The following is a 22,705-nucleotide window of genomic DNA, read 5'->3' on the forward strand; positions in this document are numbered from 1 at the left end:
AATAAAGAAAAAAAATATTAAAATAAATAAATAAATAAATAAATAAGTAAGTAAGTAAGTAAGTAAGTAAGTAAGTAAGTAAGTTTCTAAACTTCTACTATCTGGAAACTCAGAGAAAAAGTTCTCCACTTACTTCCTCCACTTGTGCCTGGGTTTGCTGTAGTCGTCTGTTACTGGTTGTATTAGGAGGAGGGCCAGGGGGACCACCTCCTGGGGCAGTCCCTTCTGCCCCTTCAGTGGGTGGCTGAGCTGGGGCAGACCTGTGGAGAGAAGTGGACCAAGTACACAAAGTAACTAAGACAAGAAAGGAACCATGTGCATTCTCGCCCCCTATCACACATGTAATGGTAATTAGGCTATATGCAACTAGAAGGGATTCTAACTTCTTGGTGACACCAAGTAGGGAGATGCAGCATGGAGGAAGAAGCAAAAGGTGAAAGATCTTGTAATAACATTTAGATGGGGTTCAAGAACATCCAGGGTGGCGTCATGAGATCCTGTTTGGAGTTATCCTTTGATCAAATTCAAACATCCTCTGGCACAATGGCTACAGGGACAAATGTGCCAGCCTTGAACTAAATGGCACTTTCCTGACTCTGAAAAAGAAGCCTTTCACGTGAAGTCAAACTGGAAAACTATCCAGATTAGGAGAAATCCATACAAAAGACTAAAGCCTACAGACAGAACATCTCTTTTATCCAAGCCTAAAGACAAGCAAGTTGACAGACTCTGTTTAAAGGAAACCAGTTATTAGTTGTTTCCCACAGTGATTAGTATATTGGGGCTACTGTAAGAACAACTTGGAGAATCACCAAAGGCAAGGCTTCTAAAGGTAGAGTTGAGACAGAACTATTTGTTTGCTTTGTTTTTGGCAGAGAAGAGTGTTTCACTTAGAATTGGGGCCTAAAGCAATTGTGTTAGTTATGAAACTGTTCCAAGAGCATAGACAGGATGCAAGAATATAGATAATGGTCCTCAATGTACATGCATCATAGACATCCTGTCCTTTCCTTTTCTAGATTTGGTATCAAGTCTCAGGAGGCTCCCCTAGTTCTTTCTATCCCAGAGAGAAATCTTGGTTTACACTACTACACACAGAGATTGTTCTTTTTTTTTTTTTAAGATTTTATTTATTTATTCATGACACAGAGACACAGAGTGAGGGGCAGAGACATGGGCAGAGGGAAAAGCAGGCTCCCTGTGCGGTGCCCGATGTGGGACTCGATTCCAGGACCCCGGGATCACGACCTGAGCCGAAGGCAGATGCTCAACCACTGAACCACCCAGGCACCTCTATTCTTTCTTTCCCTTACACTTAGATGGCATTAATCTAGTATGAGGTCTTCAAGATAAACTCCTTTCCATGTCCCAACACACGGAGGCTAAATTCATCTCTTAAAGAATTCCCAGAAGTCTAACCTAAGGCATGAGATTTTTCTCTACCAAGAAAGAACCTACCGACAGAGGAAGATCTCTCAAACTTAATGGAGAATAGAAGTTACACTAAGAACTCTTCAAATAGAAGCAAAATCTCACAAAACATACCTCATAGGGGCAGTCCAAGAGTAAATGCAGTAGGAATTAATCACAAGTCACCAAAAAGGAAATGCCTTGACTACTCACAATAGAAGTAATACCCAGAAAATTCTCCCTCCCCAAGTGAATTTCATTTGGTCTAAAATGATAGGGAATGCGCAGCCCGGGTGGCTCAGTGGTTTAGTACCGCCTTCGGCCTAGGGCCTGATCCTGGAGACCCCGGATTGAGTCTCACGTCAGGCTCCCTGCATGGAGCCTGCTTCTCCCTCTGCCTGTGTCTCTGCCTCTCTCTCTCTCTCTCTCTCTCTCTGTGTGTGTGTGTGTGTGTGTGTGTGTCTCGTGTGAATAAATAAATAAAAATATTTAAATAAAATAATAATAATAAAAATGATGGGGAATAACTCCTCAAAGAGGCTTTCCTAGCAGATTATACCCAACCCACCCTCATTCAAAAAATCACTTTCTTATTTCCTTCTAAAGCACTGGAGGAAGCAAAGGAAAGAAAGATACAGAGCCATGGACGCCACAAGACTCTTGTGTTACCACTGAACTAAGCAATGTAGTTCTCTGAAGGTGGAAACGTCAGTGAGTAGGTAGCAGCCAGTATTTGGTCTTGGAAGCAGTCCAAGATGATGGCCCCAATGACAAGATTAAGGTCAGAGATCTCGTGATGCCCTGCTAGTCACCATGCTTTCTCCATTTCCTTCAGTTCATCCCACATGCCAGCTCCCTGCTGTTGGGAACCTGTCTGTCCCCCTCTTCCCCAAATGTGTGTGGCAGGGGAATGGAATCTTAGGGCTTGGCCAAAATGCATAGACTATCACATACAGTTAAAACTGTAGAAACCAAATAGAGAAAAAGTGAAATGGTTATAAAGCATTCGAAGGGACCATTTCACTTATTATTTGCTGGGAGTTGGGAACACTCAGCAATAAAATATCCAGGGGTAATCATAACCCATGTGTCACATAAGTAAACCTTCCCCCTTTTTTGTCACTATGAGAAGCAACACAAATATATCTAGAACCAAGACAGGACTCCAGGCAGTAAGAAGAAAGAAAACTCTCTATTAAATATTTGGTGGTCCTGACAGGGAAATCCTTCCTTTGTCCGGCCACCGTTCTCCCTCAGGATCTCCGGATGCGGGTTGTGTTGAAAACTAAAATTGAATTGTTGGGGGAAGGCAGAGTTCCTCAGTTCGATTTCTCTTCCAAGTACTTGGCTAAGAGCCGATGACAGGGAAAAACACCTCCTATACAGGTGGCTTGGAGATGAGTGGCTGCTTGGGATCACATGCCACTGCCCCTGGAGTCGCTCAGAGCTGCTCACCTGGCGCCAAAGAACTGTCAGCTAAGTTTCCGGATCTTTGCTCACCGCCGAGGGGGGGGGGGGAGTAGGGAACGCGTCACCGTTGGGGCGAGGGGCACACGTGAATCCGGAGAGGGCAGGGCAGCTCAAGTTACTAAGTGGTATGCGCACCCACTACAGCTCCCAGAGGCCCTACAGATTCGATCAGACAACAAGAAAGGGTCTCGAACCGCCCCCCCGATACCTCGCCCTGCCCCGGGCTTCGGTACTACCCAGACCCGAACGGGGCGCCCCGCGGGCGAGAGGAGAGCGTGGCACGAAGGTGGGACCCCCGCGCCCCCGCCCCGCCCCGCCCCGCCCCGCCCGTGGGGTGCCGGCCGAGGCTGCGGCAGGAATGGGGCGCTGCTCCCGCTGCCCAGGGGCGGCGCGGTCTGGGGGCGGCGCGCGGCGGTGGCTCCCGCAGGGCCGCAGCTGCTGCAATGCGCCATTTTCCGTCCCGCAGCGGCCGGCGCCGGGGGCGGGAGCTGGCGAGGAGGCGCTGAGCCCCCCGCACCCGAGTCCACTCACATTTCTGTGACAGAGGAGGGGTCCATCTTGTGTCCTGAGGCTGCGGCCAGATGCCTGGCCGGGAAAACGCTGCGGCTGAAGCCCGCGGAACCGCCAAGTCCCGCGCCCAGCGGACCACCCGGAGCTCTAGCTGCGCTGGAAGGGCCCGCGGCTGCCGCGCGGGTCCCACCCTTTATCAGCGTCGGCCACGCCTCCCGGTAACGTGGGCGATCCCGCCGCCCAATCGACGCACAGGACAGGTGCGCGTCCGGAAGCCCAGTCCGACCCAGGCCGCGCCCGCCCGGCCCCTGCAAGCGGGCCAATCCCAGCTCTCCTCCCACATCCGACCCCCGAAAGCAGCGGTTTACTGGGGGGATCGTTCCGTGACCACTACAACCATAGCTGGCTTTACCACTCTAACTAAGCGGCGGGGCTGGCTGGAAACAGGCGCCAGCTCCCTGGAGGGGCGGTGCCAACAGTTTGATTTAGGGCTCTGGGTACCTGCCAGCCAATCACTGAGCAGCTCCTGAAGCCCAGGCCCGCCCACCGCCCCCGGCGCCCGCAGCTCCGGCCAATCACAGCCGGGGCCGGGGCCGGGGCCGGGGCCGGGCCCCAGCTCAGCGCCGCTCAGACCCCGAAGTGCTAGGTGGAGAGCCGGTGCAGCGGTCCGTGCGACCTTCCCGCTTCTCACAAACAGCTCTGGGGTGCAGAATCCATCCAGGCAGAGCCGCTGGCTCTCGCGACCCAGTGCCGGGCGCTGGGTTCGGTCCCTCCAGAGCAATCAACGAAGGCTTCATTCATCCTTTTCCTTCGACATAGCCGGCTCCTCACGCAGTGTATTCTAAATCGAGCTCCCCTGCAAGCCCGCGCCTCCTCTTCCCCCCGCGAGGTCACCGCAACGACTCAGCTACCCAAACCAAAGACCTGGAAATCATTCCAGATTTCCTTACCCGTTCATCTCTACACCTCCTCTGATAACTCACCAAGTCGAGCCGATTTTTCCTTCTTAGTTTTTCAAGGATTTGCTCTCCTGGTATCACTGTCCTACTCTCACTTTAGACTATTGTCCCTTGCCTGGACACCATCAGTTGTAAAACTTAACCATTACTTTAGCTCCTGCTAAGGAAAAAAAGGTGGCAAATAAACTTTGCCATGCTTTCTTGTCACTTTGGATTTTTATTTTACATTTATTGAAAGTGTAGATTTATATAGATACAGATTTTTATAATTCTTCACTCTTGTGCGTACATAAAAAGGAAAATTTTTAAAGGGTAACATGGTAATGGTATTTTCAAAACTTCATATTCAGAGCCTGAGTCTTAGGATTTTTTTTTCTCAGTCTTAGATGTCCATGATTTTTCACAATGTAGTCCTCTGTGCATGCCATCAAAGGCGTTGGTGATGCAGCATTTCTTAAAAGACTGTTCCTATTCTGTCTCTGGAATCTTCTTCTTCTAAGCCTTAGACAACCATTTGGCAAGTTTTGATTCTTCTGAGTGGGTATGACAAATATAGTTTGACTATTGTCTGACTAATAGTTATAGTGAAACATCCCAATTTAAATGTTAAAATGATTTTTTAAATGCCTCCTAGAATCAATGAAATATATCTTTTTGCTTCTAGTTTTACCATCCCTCACATCCATCCTCTAAGAAACTACCAGAAAGATCTATCCAAATGTCACAACCCTGTTTAAACCCTTAAACACTACCAAATCTCGCCAGAAAAAAAAAAAAACCTAAAAATCAGTGACGTTTGTAAAAATTAAGATGTTTTTAAACTTGAAATAAAAGTAATTATAGATTCACATGAGGTGGGCCAAAAAAGGTACAGAGAGGTTTCTCTGTCTCTCTTCCACTAGTTTCCTACCATGGAAACAGTACAATATTAAAATCAGGAAATTAGCCTTGGTACAATCCACAGAGTTTATTCATGTTTCACCAGTTTTACGTGCATTCATGTGTGTGTGTGGTTTTATGCAATATGTGTGTAGAATCCTGTAACCACGACCACAATCACCCTATAGAACTAGGACATTACTACAAGGTTCCCTTGTGCTATCCTTTTATAGCCAAAACCAACCCAATCCCTAACCCTTGTCAGCAACTAATTTGTTCTCCATCTTTATAACTTTATTTCAATAATGTTATATAAATGGAATCATACAGGGATGCCTGGGTGGCTCAGTGGTTGAGCATCGGCCTTCAGCTCAGAGTATGACCCCCAGAGTCCTGGGATTGAGTCCCACATTGGGCTCCCCGCAAGGGGCCTGCTTCTCCCTCTGCCTATGTCTCTGCCTCTCTCTGTGTGTCTTTCATGAATAAATAAATAAAATCTTAAAATAAATAAATAGATAAATGGAATCATACAGTGCGAAACTTTTTAAGATTGGCTTTTTCCCCCTATTTTGACTTATGGATGTCCAATTGCTCCAGGACCATTTGTTGAAAAAGCAGCCTTTCCTCCATAATGTCCTTGAGATCCAACCAACTTGCGTGTATCAGTAGTTTTCATTGCTGAGTAGTATTCTGTGGAATGGATATGCCATAATTTGTTTATCCATCTATCTGATTAAAGGATATTTGGGCTGATTTCAGGTTGGGGATGTTATGAGCAGTTGGGTACAGGTTTGCATGGACATGAATTTTCATTTCCCCGGGGTAAAAGCGCAAGAGTGCAATTACTGGGTAGGAAGGTAATTGCCTGTTTAGTTTTAGAAGAAACTGCCAAATTGCTTTCAAGTCACTTTACCGCTTAAATTCCCACCAGCAATGTATGCAGAATCCAGTTTCTCCACATCTTCACCAGCATTTGGTGTTGTCACCGATTTTTTTTATTCTAGCCATTTGATAGGTCTGTAGCAATATATCATTGTAGTTTTAATTCTCAGTTTTCTGATGACTGATGATGTTGCACATGTTTTAATGTGTGTGTGGTTTTTTTGTTTGTTTGTTTGTTTTTACCATCTATATATCCTCTTTGGTGAAAGGTCTGCCCATGTCTTTTGCCCATTTTCTAATTGGGTTGGTTTTTTTGTTTTGTTTTTTGGTTGTTTTTTTTTTTTTTTTTTACTATTGAGTTTTGGGGATTATTCAAATATTCTAGGTAAAGTACTCTGTCTGATAAATGGTTTCTCCTGGTCTGTCATTTCTTTTTAAAGGAATCTTTCAAAGAGCAAAGGTTTTCAGTTCTGTTAAAATCCAATTTATCGACTTGTCCATCTATGAATTATACTTTCAGCATGAAGTCTAAGAACCTTGCCTAGCCCTAGACTCTGATGATTTATTTTATTTTATTTTCTAAAAGTTGTATATTTTTATGTTTCACATGTAAGTCTCTGATCTATTTTGAGTTCATTGTTGTATAAGGTGTAAAGTTTAGGTCAGAGTTCATTTTATTGCCAGTTGCTCCAGGACCATTTGTTGAGAAAGCAAACCTTCCTCTGTTGAATTGCTTTTGCACCTTTGTCAAAAACCAGTTTGGTAACACAACCTAACCACACACCTAAAGGAATAGGAAAAAGAACAGCAAATAAAGCCTAAAGCCAGCAGAAGGGGGGCAGCCTGGGTGGCTCAGCGGTTTAGCGCTGCCTTCAGCCCAGGGCCTGATCCTGGAGACCCTGGGATCGAGTCCCACGTCAGGCTCCCTGCATGGAGCCTGCTTCTCCCTCTGCCCATGTCTCTGCCTCTCTCTCTGTGTCTCTCATGAATAAATAAATAAAATCTTTAAAATAAAAATTTTTAAATAAAAAATAAAAATAAATAAATAAAGCCAGCAGAAGGGAAATAAAGATTAGAGCAGAAATAAGTGATATAGAAATTAAAAAAAAAACAGTAAAACAGGGGATCCCTGGGTGGCGCAGCGGTTTGGCGCCTGCCTTTGGCCCAGGGCGCGATCCTGGAGACCCGGAATCGAATCCCACGTCGGGCTCCTGGTGCATGGAGCCTGCTTCTCCCTCTGCCTGTGTCTCTGCCTCTCTCTCTTTCTCTCTGTGTGACTATCATAAATAAAAAAAAAAATTTAAAAAAAAAAAACAGTAAAACAGATCAACGAAACTAGGAGCTGGTTCTTTAAAAGATTTAACAAAATTGATAAACCCCTAGCCAAACTTATCAAAAGAAAAGAGAAAGGACCCAAATAAATAAAATCATGAATGAAAGAGGAGAGATCACAACAAACACTGAAAAAAATACAAACAATTATAAGAGAATATTATGAGCAATTATATGCCAACAAGTTGGGCAACCTGGAAGAAATGGATAAATCCATAGAAACATGTAAACTACCAAAACTGAAGCAGAAAGAAAAATTCAACAGACCAATAACCAGCAAAGAAATTTTAACATTGATCAAAAATCTACCAAGAGGGATGCCCAGGTGGCTCAGCGGTTAAGTGCCTGCCTTTGGCTCAGGGCGTGATCCTGGAGTCCCCAGATCAAGTCCCACATCGGGCTCCCTGCATGGAGCCTGCTTCTCCCTCTGCCTGTGTCTCTGCCTCTCTCTTTCTCTCTCTCTCATGAATAAATAAATAAAATCTTTAAAGAAAATAAAAGAAGAGTTAATGTCTATGCTTGTGAAACAGAAGAATGAAAAAAACAGAAATGGAAAACAGAAATGAAAAGAAAACTTCCAAATTCATTCTATGAGGCCAGCATTACCTTGATTCTAAAACTAAAGACCCACTAAAAAGGAGAGTTACAGACCAATAACTGTGATGAACACAGATGCAAAAATTTTCAACAAGACACTAGCAAATTGAATCCAACAGTACATTAAAAGAATTATTCACCACTGTCAAGTGGGATTTATTCCTCGACTGCAGTTCAATAGTAGTTCAATAACAGCAAATCAATCAACATGATACACCACATTAATAAAAGAAAGAATAAGAACCATAGGATGCTCTCAATGGACGCAGAAAAAGCATTTAACAGAATACAGCATTCTTCCTTGATAAAACCCCCCAAGAAACTATGAATCAGGACACCTGGATGGCTCAGTGGTTGCTTGAGCATCTGCCTTTAGCTCAGGGCATGATCCTGGAGTCCTGGGATCAAGTCCCAAATCGGCCTTCCTGCATGGAGCCTGCTTCTCCCTCTGCCTATGTCTCTGCCTCTCTCTATGTGTCTCTCATGAATGAATGAATAAACTCGAAAGAAAGAAAGAAAGAGAGAGAGAGAGAGAGAAAGAAAGAGAGAAAGAGAGAGAAAGAAAGAAAGAAAGAAAGAAAGAAAGAAAGAAAGAAAGAAAGAAAGAAACTAGGGATAGAAGGAACATACCTCCACATCATAAAGGCCATATATGAAAGACCCATACTTCATATCATCATCATTGGGGAAAAACTGAGAGCTTCTCCTCTAAGGTCAGGAACAAGACAGGGATTTCTACTCTCACCACTGTTGTTCAACATCATACTGGAAGTCCTAGCCTCAGCAATCAGACAATGAAAAGAAATAAAAGGCATCCAAATCAGCAAGGAAGAATTCAAACTTTCACTATTTGCAGATGACATGATACTCTATGTAGGGAACCTGAAGGACTCCACCAAAAAATTGCTAGAACTGATACACGAATTCAGCAAAGTTGCAGGATATAAAATCAACATACAGAAATCTGTTGCATTTCTATACACCAATAACAAAGCAGCAGAAAGAAAAATCAGGGAATTGATCCCATTTACAATTGCACCAAAAACTGTAAGATACTTAGGAATAAATCTAAACAAAGAGATGAAAGATCTGTACTCTGAAAACTATAGAAAGCTAATGAAAGAAATTGAAGAAGACACAAAGAAATGGGGAAACATTCTGTGCACATGGGTTAGAGCAAATATTGTTAAAATGTCTGCACTACCCAAAGCAATCTGCACGTTCAATGCACTCCCTATCAAAATAACATCAGCATTTTTCACAGAATTAGAACAAACAATTCTAAAATTTGTATGGAACCAGAAAAGACCCTGAATAGCCAAAGTAATATTCAAAAAGAAAAGAAAAGCAAGAAGCATCACAATTCCAGACTTCAAGCTGTATTACAAAGCTGTAATCCTCAAGACAGTATGGTACTAGCACAAAAACAGACACATAGAACAATAGAACAGAATAGAGAACCCAGAAATGGACCTCAACTCTATTGCCAACTAATCTCCAACAAAGTAGGAAGGAATATCCAATGGAAGGAGACAGTCTCTTCAACAAATGGTGTTGAGAAACCTAGAGAGGCACATGCAGAAGAATGAAACTGGGCCACTTTCTTACACCATACACAAAAATAAATTAAAAATGGATGGAAGTCCTAAATGTGAGACAGGAAACCATCAAGATCCTAGAGGAGAACACATGCAGCAACCTCTTTGACCTCAGCTGCAGCAAACTTCTTACTAGACACGTCTCTGGAGGCAAGGGAAACAAAAGCAAAAATGAACTATTGGGACTTCATCAAGATAAAAAGCTCCTGCACAGCAATGGAAACAATCAATAAAACTAAAAAAACAACATACTGAATGGGAGAAGATATTTACAAATGACATATTAGATAAAGGATTAGTATTCAAAAATTTTTTTATTTTTATTTAAAAAATAAAAAAAATCTATAAAGAACTTGTCAAATTTGACACCCCAAAAATAAATAATCCAGTTAAGAAATGGCAGAAGACCCATGAAAATGGCTAACAGACACATGAAAAAATGCTCAACATCACTAATCATCAGGAAAATACAAATCAAAACCACAATGAGATACCACCTAACACCTGTCAGAATGGCTAAAATTAACCACTCAGGAAATAACAGATGTTGGGGAAGATGGGGAAAAAGGTCGGAATGCAAACTGGTGCCACCACTCTGGAAAACAATACGGAGTTTCCTCAAAAAGTTAAAAATAAAACTACCCTATGACCCAGCAATTGCACTACTAGGTATTTATCCAAAATATATAAAAATATTGATTCAAAGATGCACATGCACTCCATTGTGTATAGCAGCAATGTCCACAATAGCCAAATGATGAAAAGAGCCAAAATGTCCAGACATCAAAAAGAATGAAATCTTGCCATTTGCAACAATGTGGATGGAACTAGAGGGTATTATCTAAGTGAAATAAATCAGAGAGAGACAAATACCGTTTGATTTGACTCATATGTGGAATTTAAGAAAAAAAAACAGTTGGGGATTCCTGGGTGGCGAAGCGGTTTGGCGCCTGCCTTTGGCCCAGGGCGTGATCCTGGAGACCCGGGATCGAATCCCACGTCGGGAGCCCAGTGCATGGAGCCTGCTTCTTCCTCTGCCTGTGTCTCTGCCTCTCTCTCTCACTGTGTGCCTATCATAAATAAATAAAATTTAAAAAAAAGAGATTAAAAAAAACAGTTGAACATAAAAGGGAAGGAAAAAATAAAATAAGATAAAAACAGAGAGCAAGGCAAAACATAAGAGACTCTGCACCATAGAGAACAAACAGGGTTGCTGGAGGGGTGGTGGTGGGTAGGGGAATAGGCTAAATGGGTGATGGACATTAAGGAGGACACTTGTTGGGGTACCTACCTGGCTCAGTTGGTTAAGCAGCTGCTTTCAGCTCAGGTCATGATCTCAGGGTCCTAGGATTAAGCCCCACATCAGGTTTCCTGCTCAGCAGGGAGTCTGCTTCTCCTTCTCCCTCTATCCCGTAATCCTGGCTCATGCTCTCTCTCCCTCTTTTTCTCTAATAAATAAATAAAATCTTAAAAAAAAAAAGGAGGGCACTTGTGATGGGCATTGAATGTTATATGTAAGTGATGAATCATGAAATTCTACTCGTGAAACCAATACTACACTGTTAACTAACTCGAATTTAAATAAAAACTTGAGGGACGCCTGGGTGGCTCAGCAGTTGAGCGGCTGCCTTTGGCCCAGGGCGTGATCCCAGGATCTGGGATTGAGTGCCACATCAGGCTCTTTGCAGGAAGCCTACTTCTCCCTCAGTGTATGTCTCTGCGTCTCTCGCTCTCTCTCTGTGTCTCTCATGAATAAATAAATTAAACATTTTTAAATAAAAACTTGAAAGGGCGCCTGGGTGTTTCAATTGATTAAGTGTCTGCCTTCTGCTCAGGTCATGATCTCGGGATCCTGGAATTGAGCCCTGCATTGGACTCCCTGCTCAGCAGGGAGTCCGCTTCTCTATCTCTCTCTCTTCATCTCCCTCTGCCCCTCCCCCCACTCTTTTTTTCTCTTTCTCTCTCTCAAATAAATTAATAAAATCTTTTAAATTTTTTTAAATAAACAAAAACTTGAAAAATAAAAAAATGAAAAGATATTATTATTTCCCTTTAAAAAGTCAGTTTGGCCTATTTGTTCAGGTCTATTTCCAGGTTCTCTATTCAGTTCCACTGATCTGTGTCTTTCCTTAAGCTGATAACATACTGTCTTAATTACTGTAGCTACATAGTAAGCCTTAACGTCATATAGAATTATTTCTCCCATTTCATTGTTCTTTTTCAAAATTGTTTTAGCTATTCTAGACTTTGCCTCAAAGATTATTTTTGGGCAGCCCGGGTCGGTGGCTCCGCGGTTTAGCGCCGCCTTCAGCCCGGGGCGTGATCCTGGAGACCAGAATAGAGTCCCATGTCGGGCTCCTGCATGGAGCCTGCTTCTCCCTCTGGCTGTGTCTCTGCCTCTCTCTGTGTGTGTCTCTCGTGAATAAATAAATAAATAATCTTTAAAAAAATTTTTTTAAAGAGTATTTTTAAAATGAATTTATGAGCAAACAAGAAAATAAAGACTGTGAAGGCCAAAAACTAAGTCAAAGCTGATCTCAGAGAGGTAAGCTGAGCACTGAAGCCTGTTTTGTATTGAGGGCGTTTGCTAAAAAGTTGAATTTAGGCATGATGACGGCCTCACTGATGCCAGCATGGTATACAAAACAGAGTTCAAGCCTTTTCTAGGGTTGGAAATCTAACTGAAGTTCCCCACCATAAGTCAGAACCCCTATATTGTCATGTAAGAATGGATTTAAAATATACTAACACCCCGACTGCCCTAGGGGACTTCACTGAAAATTGCTTGTCTGGAACCTAGGTTCCTAGTGGAGATCTTTCATTTTTTTCTTTTAAATACTAGCAGAGAATTTACAACCACAAGCTATGGGTTTTCTACCTCAATTTTTTGTTGATCCTAAAAACAAAATGTCAAGAATTTAAAGTGGTTTTAGGTTAATAGTGCCACCAAGCACTAGGCAGAACCAATGCAATCCTCTCTGGATGAGCTCATCTTCAAGCTAGGCCCTGGGGAATTTCCACAGATATAGTTCCAAGAAATATAAATTGTGGTAAAAAAAAAAATCACAAACAAATAAGGAACAAGGTTGCAAGAGCAAGAGCCAACAGAGACAGAGATACAAAATAAGAAAGAAAGTTAGAAAATCAAGCCAAATAGTACAATCTCTACTGATAGGAGTTCTAAAAAGAGAAAACAGGATATGAGGTAGAGAGAGATTATTAGAGAAATACAAGAAAAATTTCCTGAATTGAACAAATCCTTCTGGATTAAATAATGTGCTATGTGCCCCCACACAATGAAAGAAAAAAGAAGCACATCAAGACACATTTTTGTGAAGTCAGAATATTATGGAAAAAGAGAAGATCCTAAAAGAATTCAAAGAGAGGGGAAAAAAGAACAGGAATCAGAATAGCATCTCAATACAGTATTAGAAGATAGAAGACAATGTGGTAGTGCCTTTAAAATTCTGAAGAAAAATGATCATTAATCTATAATTCCATACTAACCAAACTATCAATATAAGATCAATATTTTAAAAAAGATCTGGGCGCCTGGGTGGCTCAGTTGGTTAAGCGTCTGCCTTCAGCTCAGGTCATGGTCCCAGGGTCCCGGGATCAAGCCCGGAATTGGGCTCCCTGTTCAGTGGAGAACCTGCTTCTCTCTGTCCCTCTGCCATTCCCTCCACTGTGCCCTCTGCCTCTGTCTCTCTCTCTCTCTCTCTCTATCAAATAAATAAATAAAATCTTTTTTAAAAAGATCAAAATGTATCAAAAGTTAGAATATAGACTACTTTCAGCATCAAAATTCTTACCTCTCTTTTCAAGTAGGCCTCTACAAGGTACACTCTGGCAAAGAGGAAAGAGAAAAGCAATAGATAATAAGGAATGGAGTGGTGGATCCACACACATAACTGGGGAAAGAAAATCCTTGGAATGATAGCTGTGCCATAGACCCAGAAACAATGTGTCCTGACTGAAATAAGAGGTTAGAAAAAGTTGCAGGAAAGACTCCAGAGAAAAAAGCAGATAAAGTATCTAACATGTTTAAATATTTGAAAAATAATATGAACACGTATTTTTACAGGTCTGATGAAATACGGAAAAAATTCTAGCTAGATACATAGAAAATTATACAAAATAAAAAGAGGCAATCATTAACTTAAGGAAAAACAAAAAGTTAAATAAGAAAGGGAAGTCACCTCACACTTATGTCAATTGACTTTCAACAAAGGTGTCAAAACCATTTAATGGGGGAAAGAATAATCTTTTCAACAAATGCTCCTGGGACAACTGGATATCAACATGCAAGAGAATGAATTTGGATGTTTACCTCTCACCACACACAAGCATTAAATCAATATGTATCAAAAACTTAAATGTAAAAGCTAAAACTATAAAAGTTTTAAAAGAAAGCATAACTATGTCTTCACAACCTTGGATTAGGCAATGGTTTCTTAGATATGATAACAAAGACACAAACAACAAAAGAAAAAAGTAAACAGAGCATCAGAAAAATTTAAGACTTTTGTGCTTCAGGGTGCCTGAGTGGCTCACCCGTTAAGCCTCTGAATCTCATTTTTGGCTCAGGTCATGATCTCAGGGTTGTGAGATCTAGCCCTGAGTCAGGTACTGCACTCAGTGCAGAATCTGCTTGAGATTCTCCCTCTCCATCTCCCTCTGCTCCTCTCTCTAAACTAAATAAATAAAGTTCTTAATTTTTTAAAAAGATTTTTATTTATTTATGCATGAGAGACACAGAGAGAGAGAGGCAGAGACACAGGCATAGGGAGAAGCAGGCTCCATGCAAAGAGCCCGACATGGGACTCGATCCTGGGTCTCCAAGATCACACCCTAGGCTGAAGGCAGCACTAAACCACTGAGCCACCCGGGCTGCCCTAATTAATGTTTTTTTAAAAAATAAAACTTTTGTGTTTCAAATGATTCATAGAATGGAAGAAAATATTTGCAAATCAAATATCTGGCATAGTAATTATATATAGAATATATAAAGAACTCATCCAACTCAATTATAATAAAAAAATTGAAAATAGACAAAGGATCTAAATAGACATTTCTCAAAAGAAGATAAGCAAATGGCCAATAATGACAAGGAAAGAGGGACTCCGGGGTGGCTCAGCCTCTGAGCGGCTGCCTTTGTCTCAGGGTGTGATCTCGAGTGCAGGGATTGAGTCCCATATTGGGCTCCCTGTGAGGAGCCTGCTTCTCCTTCTGTCTATGTCTCTGCCTTTCTCTATGTCTCTCATGAATAAATAAATAAAATCTTTAAAAAAAAAAAAAAGGACAAGGAAAGATGCTTTACATCATTAGCCATCAGAGAAATACAAATCAAAGCCACAATGAGATATTACTTTTTGCCCACTAGGATAGTTATAGGGGGGAAAAAAAGATAATACCAAGTGTTGGCAAGCATATGGAGAAATTAAACTCATATACTGCAGGTAGAAATGCAAAATAATGCAGCCAATTTGGAAAAGAGTTGACAGTTTCTCGAACAGTTATCATGTGACCCAGCAATTCCACTTCTTTTTTTTTTAAGATTTGATTTATTTATTCATGAGAGATACAGAGAGAGAGAGGCAGAGAGACATAGGCAGAGGGATAAGCAGGCTCCCTGCAGGGAGCCTGATGTGGGACTCGATCCCCAGACCCGGGATCATGCCCTGAGCCAAAGGCAGAGGCTCAACCACTGAGTCACCCAGGTGTCCCCTAGCAATTCCACTTCTAAGGTGTATATGTAAGAGAAATGAAAATATCCACACAAAACCTTCTTACTTTTATGTTCATAGCTGCATTATTCAGAATAGCCAAAAGTAAAACAACCCAAATGTCCACCAACTGATAAATGGATAAATATAGTGTGGTATATCCACACAGTGGAATATTATTCAGCAATAAAAAGGAATGGAGTACTGATACATGCTACAATTTGGATGAACCTTGAAAACAGTATGCTGAGTTTAAAAAGTCAGTCACATGGAATGATTCCATTTAGGCAAAATATCCAGAATAGGCAAAAATCTATAGGGACACAAAGTTGGTTAGTGGTTGTCTAGATTTGGAAAGGGGAATTGAGGGTGGCAACTAAGGAGTATAGGGTCTCGTTTTGGAATAATGATGAAAATTCTAGAATTGATCATGATTATGGAGATACAACTCAGTGAATACATTAAAAGCCATTGAATTGGGCAAATCATATCTCAAAGATACAGAGTTTTTGAATAAGAAACCCAAGTTATTCCACATTACACTAAGTAGGAAACAATACTTACATGGTCCTAATAATGTAGACACTACCTACTGATTCAAGCCAAAATGCATAACTACAATGAAGAGGAGTGGGGGATGGGAACTATAAGAAAGAAGGGGATTGAGACATGTAAATCCAGTTTCCTGACAAGATAACTAAGAGAGGTCACTGGCTTCCTCTTCCAAAACCAAATCTGGAGAATCTACTGAAGTTAGAAGGAATCCTGAATTTCAAGAACCAACAACAAAAGCATAAGAATGTGATATATATATATATCACATTATATATAGAGAGAGCATTAAATCATATATATTGATATTTATTCATATTATATGTTATATATATTTATTTATTTATATTATATATTTATATATATAATATATATATATATATAAATCTATACCAAAGTAGTAAAAATATGTATTGGGAAGACTGAAGACCATTGTTATGGGTTCAATCATGTCCTTCAAAAATTTTTATGTAAAAGTCCCAGGGCGCCTGGCTGACTTAGTTTGTGAAGCATGTGACTTTTGATCTTGGGGTTGTGAGTTCAAGCCCCACATTCAGTGTAGAGATTACTTAAAAATAAAATCTTTTAAATATTTTTTTATGTTGAAGTCCTAACACCCAGTCCCTAGGAATGTGATTTTATTTGGAAATCGGGTTTTTGTAGATGTGATTAGTTAAGATGAGGTCATGGTGGAGTAGGGCAGGCCCCACTCTGGTATGACTAGTATCTTTATAAAGTGGAGAAATGTGAAGATATACATACACAGGGAGGATGCCATGTTAACATGAAGGCAGAGATCAGGCTGATATGTCTACAAGACGAGGAACACCAAAGATTGCCACCAAACTACCAGAAACCGGGTGAGAGGCATGAAATAGACTCTCCCTCACAGCCCTCAGGGGATCCAACCCTACTGAGACCTACTGGCATCTCAGACTTCTAAGCCACTAGAAATGAGAAACAATAAATTTCTGTTGTTTAACTTATCAAAGTTGTGGTATTTTGTTATGGCAGCCCCAGAAAATTAATGTGTACAGCTATATTGTGCATGTACATTACACATGATTATTGAATACGTGTGAGAATACCAAAAGGAACTTGAGGGTGTGTAAAGTTCAATTTGTTATAATAAACACTGATAAGTTTAAGAAACCAACAAGAATAAATAAATATGTTTCTTAGAATATGAATCACCCTAAAGACAAAAATAGAACATTGTTTTTCCAGGAAACCACATGATCTTTACTTATCCATTGAAAGATTTTTTTGTTTCATTTTTTTAATTTCTTTTTCCCCTATTCTCCCCAGCCATAAACATCATAAATTGCTTGATGTAATTCTGGGTTTTTGCAAAACGTGTTATTTTCTGTGCATGTACTTTTAATTTACATACATGAGGTTTTATTTTTTTTATTTATGTATGATAGTCACAGAGAGAGAGAGAGAGAGAGGCAGAGACATAGGCAGAGGGAGAAGCAGGCTCCATGCACCGGGAGCCCGACGTGGGACTCGATCCCGAGTCTCCAGGATCGCGCCCTGGGGCCAAAGGCAGGCTACACTGCTGCGCCACGCAGGGATCCCCACATACATGAGGTTTTAATTTTTTTTTATTTATTTATGATAGTCACACAGGGAGGGAGAGAGAGAGAGAGGCAGAGACACAGGCAGAGGAAGAAGCAGGCTCCATGCACCGGGAGCCCGACGTGGGACTCGATCCCGGGTCTCCAGGATCGCGCCCTGGGCCAAAGGCAGGTGCCAAACCGCTGCGCCACCCAGGGATCCCATACGTGAGGTTTTAAATCTCAATCTGCTTCTTTTTCCCACTCAGCTTTAAGTTTTAAAGATTCCTGTTTTAGACAATGAAAATCACATAATTTGTAAATTATCACAATTTGATCTTTTTTTTTTTTTCAGACCTCATAAACATTCTCTCCTTTCCTTTCTTCCTTTCATGACATTTACTAGGACCTTCAATACTAAGTTAAAGCGCAGCGGTAATCTGGGCATCCTTATCTTGTTGCTGATTTTTCTTCTTTTTTTTTTTTTTTTTTTTTTGAGAGAGAGCAAGAGTGGTAGGGTGAAGGGGAGAGGGAGAGGGAGAGGGAGAGAACCTTAAGCAGGCTCCACGACCACCAACACAGAGGCAAGGTTCTATCTCACAACCCTGATATCCTGACCTGAGCTGAAATCAACAAGGTTTGTTTTATTTTTTAAAGCTTTATTTATTTATTTATTTATTTATTTATTTATTTATTTATTTATTTATTTATTTATTTATTTATGATATACAGAGAGAGAGAGAGGCAGAGACATAGGCAGAGGGAGAGGCAGGCTCCACGCCGGGAGCCCAACGCGAGACTACATCCCGGGACTCCAGGATCGCGCCCTGGGCCAAAGGCAGGCGCCAAACCGCTGCGCCACCCAGGGATCCCCTTTGTTTTATTTTATTTATTTTATTTTTTTAAATCTGCATTTCTATTTTATTTCCATTAGAAAAATACTATCTATTAAAATTGTGATCCACTTTATTCTCCTTTATCTCTACCATTCAAATTTCAGGTACTTTAATTTTATTCAAGTAAAAGCAGAATTATATAGCTGATGTGAGGACTAATTATTTCACATCATTAAATTAATAGGATTTAACTGAATTATGTGTGCTCTTAATTATTTATTAGGAATGGTACTTCCTCTCTTGCATGATTTATTCCCCTCTACTTTCATTTATTTGCATATGTAATGAGCATCTCTTTCCCGACGTCTAGTACCATGAGTATGTGTGTGTGTGATTTATGGCACCAATAATTGGAGTTGTCATCTAATCTCCAATTCATGCTTAATTCCCCTTATTTATGGTTATTTCCATAATGACCTCAAGTGTTTTAGCCAATCAAACACTTTCCAACATCAACGGTAAAAATTAAGATGTAAACTTAAAAACATTGTTACGATTCCAGACTAAATAACACTGGGCCCACTTATAGCAATGCTGTGGTGAGAGGTCCTAGGACAGCCACTGCTTCAATCTCCACACGGCCTCCTTTGGGCAAAGCAGCAACCTGGTAAGCAGCTCTTGCAGGAAAACTACTCTTGAAATACTGTTTGTAGACTTCATTGACAGTGTTGAAGTCATTTATGTCAGCCAGCAAAACAGTTTTTACCACATTAGTGAAGTCACAGCCCGCAACTTTCAGAATTTCACCCATGTTTGTAAGAGCTTGTTTGGCTTCTTCTGCCACCCCTCCTGGCACAAGCTGTCCACTTGAAGGGTCCATCCCTAGTTGTCCCGAAATGTAAATGGTCTTGTTGACTAACACAGCTTGACTGTAAGGACCAATGGCCCCTGGAGCTTTCGCAGTGCTGATCACCTTTCTGATCAGAGACGCCATGGCTAACCCTTTTTTATATCTTGCTTCCCCTCCAAGAGAACAATCCTGTCCACTGCCTCTGCTAGTGTGTCACCAGACTAACCCTGTTTTATTTTTAAATCATAAATAGGAGTTGAATTTTTAAATTTCCTTTTCAATATCAGCTAAGATAATCATGGAGGGTTAAACCTTCATCTTTCATAACAGGAAGCTAATAAAGTCTAAAGCTGATAAATCCTAAAGAGCAGTAGGCTGTATTATTTCAAATTATGATAATAAATATGATAGTTCACAGAAGTGAAACTGCTTGGGATAACTGGGTGATGGACATTATGGAGGGCACGTGAAATGATGAGCACTGGGTATTATATAAGACTTATAAATACTGAACTGTACTCTGAAATTAATAATACACTATATGTTAACTAATTGAATTTAAAATTTTTAAATGTGAAAGGCTTTCATTCTGGGAGGCTAATGTGAAGAGTAGACAGGTGAAACAGGGGACTGCTGTTTTTGTCAACTCCCCGCCCCTACTCCTTTTTTTTTTTTAAAGTAGGCTTTATGGAGGGCTTGAACTCCACCCAGAGATCAAGACCTGAATTGAGATCAAGAGTCAGACACTTAACCAAGCCACCTACGTGTCCCATTTTCCCTTCTTTTTGATTAACCATATGCATGTATTTACTTTTATTTAAAAAATAAAGCTTAATTTAGAAATAAATCATTTTACAAATTGATATAACTCATGTACCATATAATCCACTCATTTAGTATATGTTTTTAAGTGTATTCACAAGGTTGTGCAACTGCTAATTCCTGAACATTTTTATCATCCCCAAAAAAGATTTGTACCGGTTAGCAGTTATCTCTCATTCATCAGCCCTTTCCCCATCTCCGGGCAACAACTAATCTACTGTCTCTGTGGATTTACCTATTCTGGACATTTTTTTTTAAGATTTTATTTATTTATTCATGAGACACACAGAGAGAGGCAGAGACATAGGCAAAGGGCGAAGCAGGCCCCCCACAGTGAGGGTGAGCCTGATGTGGGATTTGATCCCCAGACCTCAGGATCATGACCTGAGCCAAAGGCAGCCGCTCAACCACTGAGCCACCCAGGCACCCCTATTCTGGACATTTAATATAAATACAAGCCTTTTATGACTGCCTTGATTTACCATAGTGTTTTTAACTTTTCAAGGTTCATCTGTATTGTTATATGTATTGGTATCTCATTATTTTTTATGGCTGAATAATATTCCATTCATAATGGAATATTGTGTGGATATACATTTTTAAAGGATTTTATTTATTTGAGAGCACCGAGTCCTAACCACTAGACCACCAGGGAACTGGATTTTATTTATTTGAAAGAGAGAGAAGGCACATGAGCACAAGTAGGGGGAGGAGCAGAGGGAGAGGGAGAAGAAGACTCCCCACTGAGTGTGGAGCCCAACACAGGGCTCATCCCAGGACCTTGAGATCATGACCTGAGCTTAAGACAGTTGCTTAATGGACTAAGCCAACTAGGTGTCCTCCCAGCATTTATCAGTTGATAAACATTTGGGTTGTTTCTTCTTTTTGGTTATTATGAATAATGCTATGAACATTTGTGTACCAGTTTTTGTATGAACATGTTTTCATTTCTGTTGTGTATATGCCCAACAGGAATGGAATTGCTGGGTCATATGTACCACTGATCACTCTTGTCTTCCGCACATGAAATGTTCTACCACTTTTCTTTCCTTATTGAAATCCAACCTCTTCTAGGAAGCCTCTCCTAATTAGGCCAAATTTTTTTATCTAGATCATTCATCTCCATTTCAGAGGTTTCCAAACATGGCTAATTAAAATCATCTAAAAGATTTTACAATCAGAATCATCTAAAATTAGAGGACACATACTTTGAATAAGTACAAGCCTGGAAACAATCTAAATATCTATCAAAATGGAACTAGTAAAACATTATGGTATAGAATGTGAGGATATAAAAGAATATCCAAGTTATAGTAAATAAATAAGACAGGTACAGAACTCTAAGTATGGAATCCTACTCTTCTCAAAAAGATATACAGTTAATATATGCTTGTACATGCACAGTCTATGTCCAAAGGATTAAAAATAATTTTTTAAGAGTGGTCACCTCTGTGAAGGAGCACAAAAACTTTTGTGAGAAAGTTTTTCACTGTGAGAAAACTTTTCACCTGATTACCCTTTAGCAATTTTTTAAAAAATATTTATTTATTCATGAGAGACAGTGGCAGAGACACAGGCAGAGGGAGAAACAGGCTCCTTGTAGGGAGCCTGACGTGGGACTTGATCCCAGACTGGGATCATGCCCTGAGCCAAACCACATCTGCCCAACCGCTGAGCCACCCAGGTATCCCACCTTTAGCAATTTTTAAATTTTGCATGATATATAGGGATATACTTTTAAAATGTGTTTTAAGAAAACACACATAGATGTTCAAGACTCAGCTCAGCTCTACAAATCACAAATCTTTGGAGGCAGAGACCAAGTTTTTGAAATTATGAAACTACCAAGATGATTCTGATAATCAGGCTTAGGATATAAGCCATTCAAATGGTATTTTTATTTTATTTTATTTTTTATTTATTTATTTATTTTTATTTATGACAGTCACAGAGAGAGAGAGAGAGAAGCAGAGACACAGGCAGAGAGAGAAGCAGGTTCCCTGCAGGGAGCCCCACGTGGGACTTGATCCCAGGATCCCGGGATCACGCCCTGAACCAAAGGCAGATACTCAACCACTAAGCCACCCAGGCGTCCCTCAAATGGTACTTAATGCCTCATATTAAAGTGTACATATGAGAATAGATCTTTATTCCCTAACTAGAAGAGCATAATAGCTATTACGTTTTGTTTTTCCTACAGTTCTTAACTCAGAAAAGGTACCAAATATTTTTTTTAAATTTTTATTTATTTATGATAGTCACACAGAGAGAGAGAGAGAGAGGCAGAGACACAGGCAGAGGGAGAAGCAGGCTCTGTGCACCGGGAGCCTGATGTGGGATTCGATCCCGGGTCTCCAGGATCCGCCCTGGGCCAAAGGCAGGCGCCAAACCGCTGCGCCACCCAGGGATCCCCGGTACCAAATATTTTTGATGAGGATCATGCAGAAGCATAATTCCAATTATCTGTTACTTTTTAACCAGTGTGAAGGTGTTTTGAAAAATATATTTAACATAACAGAATTATGAGGTAATTAAAAATGACCACTTTCAATACATGAAGGCCTAGATATCAAAAAGTGCCAAAAATAATTTTTTTTTCTTAAAGGGCAAGTGGTTAAGTCCAAACCTAAGACTATAGGACTTATGGATGAATCAGACTTTCATAGCCTACAGGAATGAACAAAAGCAGCATCTAGAGTAAAATAAAGTCTGTGGATAACAGA

At 40.6% G+C, this 22,705-nt stretch overlaps 1 protein-coding gene across 1 annotated transcript in view; it reads right to left on the reverse strand.

The window, feature by feature from the left end:
* Positions 1-3,547, reverse strand: part of VAMP1 (vesicle associated membrane protein 1) — an 84,437-nt gene extending 80,890 nt beyond the window's left edge. Inside the window, exons 1-2 of the mRNA XM_055315561.1 lie at positions 3,412-3,547; positions 134-260 (exon numbers count right to left, since the gene is read on the reverse strand). Coding sequence (XP_055171536.1) covers positions 134-260; positions 3,412-3,437 — 153 coding nt within the window. The 5' untranslated portion in view covers positions 3,438-3,547. The remainder of the gene's footprint in view (positions 1-133; positions 261-3,411) is intronic.
* Positions 3,548-22,705: the final 19,158 nt, after the last annotated feature.

This window comes from Nyctereutes procyonoides, unplaced genomic scaffold (assembly GCF_905146905.1).
Source record: "Nyctereutes procyonoides isolate TBG_1078 unplaced genomic scaffold, NYPRO_anot_genome, whole genome shotgun sequence".
Classification (NCBI taxonomy): Eukaryota; Metazoa; Chordata; class Mammalia; order Carnivora; family Canidae; genus Nyctereutes; species Nyctereutes procyonoides.